This window comes from Gavialis gangeticus, unplaced genomic scaffold (genome assembly GCF_001723915.1).
Source record: "Gavialis gangeticus isolate Ggan-Ray unplaced genomic scaffold, GavGan_comp1, whole genome shotgun sequence".
NCBI classification, from domain to species: Eukaryota; Metazoa; Chordata; order Crocodylia; family Gavialidae; genus Gavialis; species Gavialis gangeticus.
Window position 1 is genome coordinate 56,815,758 of NW_017728993.1, and position 8,141 is coordinate 56,823,898.

The 8,141-nt window shown below is 51.3% G+C and overlaps 1 protein-coding gene across 1 annotated transcript in view; it reads right to left on the reverse strand.

Annotated features, from left to right (window-relative positions):
* LAMC2 (laminin subunit gamma 2) overlaps positions 1-8,141 on the reverse strand; it is a 41,166-nt gene that overhangs the window by 10,230 nt on the left and 22,795 nt on the right. Inside the window, exons 10-16 of the mRNA XM_019501749.1 lie at positions 5,430-5,609; positions 4,478-4,723; positions 3,176-3,312; positions 1,954-2,110; positions 1,460-1,665; positions 897-976; positions 556-693 (exon numbers count right to left, since the gene is read on the reverse strand). Coding sequence (XP_019357294.1) covers positions 556-693; positions 897-976; positions 1,460-1,665; positions 1,954-2,110; positions 3,176-3,312; positions 4,478-4,723; positions 5,430-5,609 — 1,144 coding nt within the window. The remainder of the gene's footprint in view (positions 1-555; positions 694-896; positions 977-1,459; positions 1,666-1,953; positions 2,111-3,175; positions 3,313-4,477; positions 4,724-5,429; positions 5,610-8,141) is intronic.

Consider the following 8,141-nt stretch of genomic DNA (forward strand, 5'->3'; position numbering starts at 1 on the left):
GGAACTGATTTTCAGAGTTGTTCCTATAAAGAAGGCCCCTTTCAAAGTGTCTTTAGCTGGGCACCACCCACCATCAATAATGACTATCCTGGCTGCACTTTTGTGATTGTTGCCCTCTAAGTCACTCTCCTCAGGCCCTTACTTTATGTATGGTTGGGTGTTACCCTAGTGCTGCACAGTCCCAGTCTTGGAGCAAGGCCACACTGTGCTGGGCCCTGTATGAACACAGGGTGAAGCTTTAGCCCCTGCCTCTCAGAGCTCACAGCCATGTATGCTACTCTCCTTTGCAGTCCTCTTATTGCCACCACCAATCTTAGCATGTCTGTGACTTTCTGGGCCAAATTTATCCTTGGTGTAAATCCAATGACACCAATGGACTTATATGGAGGGTGAACTGGACCCCACACACTTAAGTTTCTGCAGCATTCAAAGGAAATTGCATCCTGGTGAGACCTCAAGACAGAGGTGGGTTCCTTAGTGCACTTCTTCACAGACCTTCTTCTCTCACCCTCCCACCATCATGGTGATGTGCATGGAAGTTTTGCGTGCACCTACTTCCTGAGCAGCCCTTGCATGGAGTTTGCCAGGATGCCTCCTCCACTCACAGCTGAGCGCACCAGCTCCAGGGCCTGGTCAGAGTCATCCTTTGCTGCTTTGGTTGCCTGCTCAATGGCATTTGCTGCTTGCATGTGGCTGTAAAACAGAAGAGCTTCCCTGAGAAACTAGGCCTGCAGAGCCTGCCTTGTTTCCTTCAACTTTTTCCTTATATAGTTTTATTCAGATAGAGCAACATCAGACCAGGTCCTTATGCAAAAGCGTCGCGTCCCTCCTGTGGGACATGTTGGCAAGAGGCAGTCACAGCCTGGAGCATACCAGCACTGCAATGATCAACTCACCTGTTCGCTAATCTTAGAGCCTCCTGGGCCAGGATCAAAAATCTACTCGAGCCCCCAGGGAGATTGGAAGATGGAATATACTGAGGAGAGAGAAAGATACAGGTCAATGCTATTCTGATCTTTCTCATGCTGACAAACCCTGACTGAAGAGAAGACAGAGCTCATTATCCAGACACACTATGTGTCCCCCTCTGCCTTACAGCATTCATCTGCACAGGTAGAGCAAGGCACTGGGCAAAGCTCTGCCACAATTGTCTGATAACCCCAGCAGGGGCCAATGGGTGGATCTCTGCCAACTCTGCTGAAAGTGGCTGTACAAGATTATCCATTGGAAAAAGTGACTGGCAGGTGCTGGTGGGGGAGGAAGGGAGTAGGGAGGAGGCAGATGGGTACTTGGTGGAAAGCATCAAGTGTTTCCACCAACCCCTAGGCAACAGTCAGTAGGGAAAACAAGGGAAGAGGAGTCAGAAGCAGAACTCACTGGGCACTGCTGTAGTGGCAAAGGTGTGTTTAACGTGGGGGCTGGGCACTGGTCTAGAGCAGCAAAGCTGGAAAATACTTACCACTCCACTCAGGGTCACTTTGGTTTGCTCTAGGGTCACCTGGGCTCTCTCAAGCTGCCCCTGGATATCCCGCACCTGCCTCTGGTACTGGCTGCCCAGAACTTTCATTCTCTCCAAGGTCACTTTGATGTCATCCAGGCGCCTCTGGTAACTAGCCTCCTGTCCCTTCATTTCAGACACTTGGCCCTCCAAGGACTTGTCAGAGGCTGGCAAGACAAAGAGCATTTCCAGGATTGAGGGACATAGTGATATGAAGCCAGAACAAAGCAGAAGGGGGCAGACTGCTCACAGGAGAGAGAAACAGTGCAGAGACAACACAAATACCCAGCCATGCTTGCCCCATCTCTAGGCTGCACCAGCAGTGAGGGATGAGCCCCCACCCCCTGAAGTTCATCTCCTTGCAGCACGTTGCTGAAGAGCTGCTGCATTTGCCCCTCCCTCCATCCCTGCGCCAAACGCACACCACGATCAAAAAGGGAGCAAACCCATCTAACCTTGCAAGCTCAGGGCTTCTCTCAGGATGGCACGAAGAGTCTCCTCAATCAGCTGCATCTTCCCCTCTAGCTCCCCATTGCTTGCTGCCCCCTGGCCAAAGTGTCCATGAGAGAAAAGCACCTCCAAAGCCTGCAGCTGTTGGAGGTACTGATCCACCTGAAAACAAGGCATGCGACTCAGTCAGTAAGAAGGGAAGGCTTGATCTCAGCATGAAGGGGAAGGTGAGCAGTCCCAGGACTTCCAGGGTCAGAGAGGCCAGCAGAGTCTGAAATGGTTTGCTGGATGCAAAATTGTTTTGAGTAAATATTAATCAGCACTTAATACCCCCACAGCCATCTCTGTCATCGGGACAGGCTTCTGCAGTGCGAGCGGTATGCTTGGCATGGGCAACAATCTCAGGCTCTCTGGGAGTGTCAACTGCTAGGAGTGAGCAGATAACAAAAGCCAGTGCCCTATTTCATATTCAGTCTTTGCCCAACTTAGTGCAACTCTCCCCATGGATACCAGGTAGGACTGATTAGGATCCTGGTATCAGAGAGGTGGACCCTTGTCCACTGGTCCACTAGATAAGCTAACAGTAATGTCCAGATTTCAGATCTTGACTAGATCTGAGTCAGGTTTACTGAATGTTTTGCTCTTCCACACACAAGAACAGAGATTTAACTTCTGACAACTGAGCAAGAAAAGTGTTTTGGTTTTGAATGAGCTCTTGTGTCCAGAGGGCAGAAGAGGAGGAAGATCCCAGACTCCTTGACTTTGTCTCTCACAGCAGCTCCCATAAGGAGAGGCTAGAAGAACCTCTCACTCTCTCCTCTTGTTCCAGGCTGCGAGCTCTACCCCTGGTAGAGCACCTCCCCTTGTCAGAGGACGAGAGGGGACTTTGCTTTATTCAGGGCAGGGCAAGGGCAGTACTGACATAGCTGTGAATAAAAAGAGACTGCACTCTGCTGCAGGATGGTGAGACACGTGTTTCTGACTCCTCTATGAGTACCCAGGATAAGAAGAGTTAATCCACTGCATTTATGGAAAGGAGAATTTGTTATTTCCCCCCCCACCACCACCCCAACAGCTGCAGAGTTTGCTCAGAGTTGGGCAGGAAAAAAGAATTATTGCTCAAATCCTCTGACCTAAGCCCTTTGCTGGGGAAAGCGGTGTCAGGTAGACTTACAGGCACTTCCAGCTCAGCTATTTGGGATGTGCCTCTGGCTGACAGACACTTACCTGAGCTTTCACCTGGTTGTAGCAGTCTGGGCAACGTGTGTGCTCACAATTGGGCCCCTCAAACCCTGGGTTACAAATGCAGCTCCCATCACTGCGACATGTTTGGGGCTCAGAACCTATTGAGTTGCAGTTGCAGGCTGCAGGGCAAAGCAAAGGGTAGGAGGGAGCAACAGGTCAGACATCCCAGGGCACAGGGAAGGCAAACACAGCAGCTCTCTCAATTACGTGTCTCTGTCCTAGCCAGGATCTTTCTTTCTTTCTGCCTCCTCTTAACATCTCACCCTTTTCCTAGAGGCATGAAGAACTTGCCTTTGACCCCTGCGCTGACCCATGCACTTCTGTCCACCTCCCTTTCTGGATAGAATAAGCCCAGAAGGAAAATTCCACTCAAGCCTGCCGCTAGAGTCACTCTTGAGCTAAATGTCAATGCCCCCCCAAATATCTAATTATATTTCACAGAAGTCTCAAAGGAAAGTAATAGGGTCACAGGACCTAGTGCTAGATACTAGTGACACTTCTGTCTCTAACCCAAGACATACTAGGGTACCTTCAGTATGCATCCATTGCCCTTCACAACCCCTGGGTGAAGGACAAGAAGAAATCAGAACTATTTGCAGCCCAGATTTAGTTTGGATATTAGGAAAACTTTTTTAAGTGCCTGGGAGTGAATCACAGGGTCAGGTTACAGACTGGATAAACCCCTGTTGGGTTGGCCTGGGGATGATCTAAACATGCTCAAACTTGCCTGAGCTCAGAGAGGAGGACCAGATGACCTTGAGAGATCCTTTCCAACCCTTCATTTTTGTCATTCTGGTATTGTGTGAAGCATTAGCCAGGCCATTGCCTTCCAGCTAGCTGAAACTCCTCCAGCAGTCTCAGTCTAATGTTCGCCCATTCACTCATAACATGTTAACCTGTAGCACTGCTATGTGAGGGTAAATGTGCTTCATTCAGGAGGTGGCTGCTTCAGGGTGGCTGAAGCAGCTCTTGTAACAGAGGCAGTATGATGCTCTCTGGGCCCCTTGGACACGGCTGCAGAAGCCCATCCTCAATGCTGGACTTAACGGTTCCTAACCTGTCCTTTTAACCCCCTCAGTAAAAAACACCTCCCAAACGGCCCTAGGAAACTAATGTTTGCATGCACATCTACACTTTTCACTGGCTCCTGGGAGCCATTCATAGTGCTGAGGCATCACAAGTTTCTGGTCTTCCTGCAAAATTTTCAGCTCTAGGAAGGATGGAAGCAGCATCACATGCAAACAGGCTCTAACACAGCTGTGTCCCCCTGGATTATGGTTGTACCTCGACACTTGTCTTCTGGGTTGGAGGCTAAGGGGTTCCCAAAGAACCCATCTTTGCAGCGATCACAGTGGAAGCCAGCTGTGTTGTAGAGGCACTTCAGGCATTCACCCGTTAGTCTGTTACAGTTCCCCACAGCATTGGGATCAACGTTTCTGTTACACTGGCAGGGCTGGCAAGGCTTTACAGGGCCATTTCTACCCAAGGGGTCTCCAAAATAGCCATCTTCACAGAGTTCGCATGCAGAACCTGGGGAGGGAGAAATGGACACCACATGCTTACACCTCCACAAAAGGAACTTGCTCCTCTTCCATGCACAGAAAAGCCAGATTTACATTCTTGGAGCCTTGTAGGCAAACACTCTCAGAAAGTCCATCTCTTTCCATCCCAGATGAGGGGAAAGAAGGACTGTGACAGCCTCTTCTCAGGGAAAGGAAGAAATCTTGAGACAAAAGTATCAGATGCATCTTGAGAGAAAAAGCCCTTGTCAAGACCACGGGGCTGGGGTCCAGAAGACCTGGGCTGTAATCTCAGATCTACTCCTGAGCTATTGAAAGACCTCAAGCAATTCGCTTCACCTCTCCGTGCCTCTGACCCCCCTTGTCCGTGGTCTGTTTTACCTATTTGGATTCCAAATTTTCCAGGGCAGGAGCTCTCCCATACTGCGCGGTTCTACAGCACCTTGCACAGCGAGACCCTGGTCTCAATGCAGCCGTACACAAATAGTAAATAGGTCAGGAAACCAGACTGGAAAGACAGAGGTGTATTGCAGCTATTGCAGCCTACCTGTCCTGAACCACACGGTCTTGTATTAGCCAGAGAGAAATCCTATTAATTCACAGCACACTGGAAGCACATGTGTGGAGGGTGGCAGACTCATTCTTCCCTCAGCACCTTCCCACCCATCCCCAGGGGAAGCACAACCCTGGCAACTGTCCCAGAGCGAGGATGTTACCAGTGACTCCTGCAGGGCAGTTATGGCAGGTGACCTCCTTCATGCCTGGAACCATCGAGCAGCTCTGTCCTTTGCTGCACGGGCACTGCTGGCAGCTCTGTGGATTTCGGGGATCTCTGTAGTAACCAAGCCGGCAGCTGGCACGGGGGTCAGTGTATGCATCTCCTGAATGACATTCTCCTGGGAGACAGAGAAGAAAAGGTGTTGTGACTATGATGCTGATCTGTCCTCAGTCACATGGGCCCTGTTCCTCTGGTGCTGGCCAGCACAGCCTGGCACCGCCACTACACTTGTGGGATGAGACTTAATAGCCCTCTAACCTGAGAGGCAAGGATCTCCTCACTCAGCACCATTTCCTACAGCCTGTACCCCCTTACCCCTAGAAAACAACCCCGTCTGGGATCTTCTGCTGACCTATGTAACAAAGCATAATTCCTCACTGTCCCCATAGCCTGGCTCACGTCATTATAACCCAACAAACTCTCTGTCCCATTTACAGGACTTGGCACTAGCCCTCCCCACCATAACTCATCACAGTCCTTTGTAGCCTGGAGCAATGTTCACTGGCCCAGTCAACAGAAGAGGGTCTATAACTTGAATGTTGCTATGATCCTATGTACTATAGCTTGACAAGAGGTGACACAGTACTCCAGCTGGGAAGCTGTGCTAAGCGTAAGCACAATCTATAATTATCTGAATTCTGATGGTACCTGACAATAGCAGAGATCTGTAGCTAGATGGTTTACTCAGAGCTCCCCCTAAGCTTGGGACATTCCTGATAAAGACCTATAGGTCTTAACTGCACATGGCAGTGTTCTCCAGAGCCCAGTGCTACCTGGCATCACCTAACCTTGTGCCCAGAGCTGGCCAGAAAACTGGACTTCTGCTTTCTGGGAAATATGGACATCTCAAGCCACAGCTTTGGTCTGAACCAGAATGAAACCTGAAACTCCAAAATGGCAGCAGAACACAAATTCTGAAAACAGTGATTTAGGGCCCTCCAAATGTGCAGGTCTGGCAAGGAAAAAAGCATCACTCCACCTAGTAGTGCAGTTATTTCATTTAGACCAGGGATGTCAAATACCTTGACTGTAGGTTGCATGCAGCTTGCAGAGCCTCTCTGTTAGGCCCATTGGGCTACTAGAGGTCACCAGAAGTTGGGCTCTTTGGCCCCATTGAGCATAGCCATCAGCCCACTGGACTCCAATGCCTGCTGCCCCTGCTGGACCCTGTGTACCTGCATCCAGCAGACCCTGCACTACCCCTACTCCCACCAGACCTTACACTGCCCCCACTGCTGCTGGACCCTGCACTGCTCCTAGTCCCACCAGACCCTGCACTGCCCCAGCTAGACCAGGTGTGGGCAATTATTTGGGCCCTAGGGCAATACAGGGAGTTTTGATGATCTGTCATAGGCCAGGACAGCATCCCCCTCCTCCCACACAACAACTCATCAGAAGTCCCTACGGGGCTATGGGCAGGCAGGGAGCAGTGTTCAGGAGTGGGAGGGGTGGTTGAGGCTGGGATCACATGTCCCTTCCCTCTGGGGTGTGTGGGTGTCAGTGTGTGGGGATATGTGTGTGCGTGTGGGGGGGGGGAACAGGCTGCCTGGGCACTAGGTCCTGGGACCCTGCTGTGGGTGAAGGGAGAAAGAGGGCAGGGGGCACATGCAGCGGAGCTTGCCCAGGCAGTGCAGTCCACGCTGCCCCCACAGTGCTCTGCATGGGGCCAAGTCTCGCTTACTCATGCTGGGGCTGCCCATGCTGCACTCCTCCTGGTGCCCATTGCCTGGCTGGGTGCTGCTCTGCTCCCCACACCTCGCAGGAGTCTCCTGGCTGAAGCTGCTCGCCTGCAATGGCATGGCGCAGCACAGCAGGAGCAGCTTCCGGAGGGCTGTTTCCGATGTGGCTGCAGCCAGCTGGGTGCTGTGCTGCACCCTTCACCTCCAGCAACAGCAGCTCCTCCTCCTGCTGTACCACACCACTCTACTCCTGGCAGGCATGCTGGGCCCCAGCTTCAGCTCTTGGCCATCTTCCACTGGGAGCCAGCTAGAATTTGAAGCCAAAGTCCCACATGCTGGGGCAGAAGCCGCCTGGCTGAAGCTGCTCACCCAGAGCAGTGCAGCAGGGCAAGATCAGGGGCAGGAGTCACTGCTGGAGGCAAGGGGCACAGTGCAGTACCCAGCTGCAGCCGTACCAGGAACAGCTTGCTGGAAGCTGCATGTGCTGGCTGGGGCTAGGCTGTGGGCACTGGCAGGAACCCAGAGCAGACTGCCCCAATGTGAGTGGTCAGGGCAGGGCTCCATGTGGTGTGCCATGGGCCAGAAATGGCCCATGGGCCATATTTTGCCCATCCCTGTGCAAGACCCTGTGCAGCCACTGCGGGCAACTATGGCAACCCTCATGGCTTTGGTTGGATCTGGCCCAGGGGCCCCAGATGAGTTTGACATCCTTACTTTAGACTAATATCAAAATATGCATAAATGTTATTACATGTAAAAATGAATGCTTTACTGTGATGCTAAACATTTCACTCTCTCCAAACCTTGATACAAGACTTCTCTTTGAAACTGACACTTTTTTTAATACATTCAAGGATGTTTTTTTTCTCCACATCCCCCCCCCCTTTTTTTTTCCCCAGGGGTCCATTTGGTTCTACAATACCTGAAATACAACAGACTCAGACAACCCTTGCAGTTCTCTGATGATATCA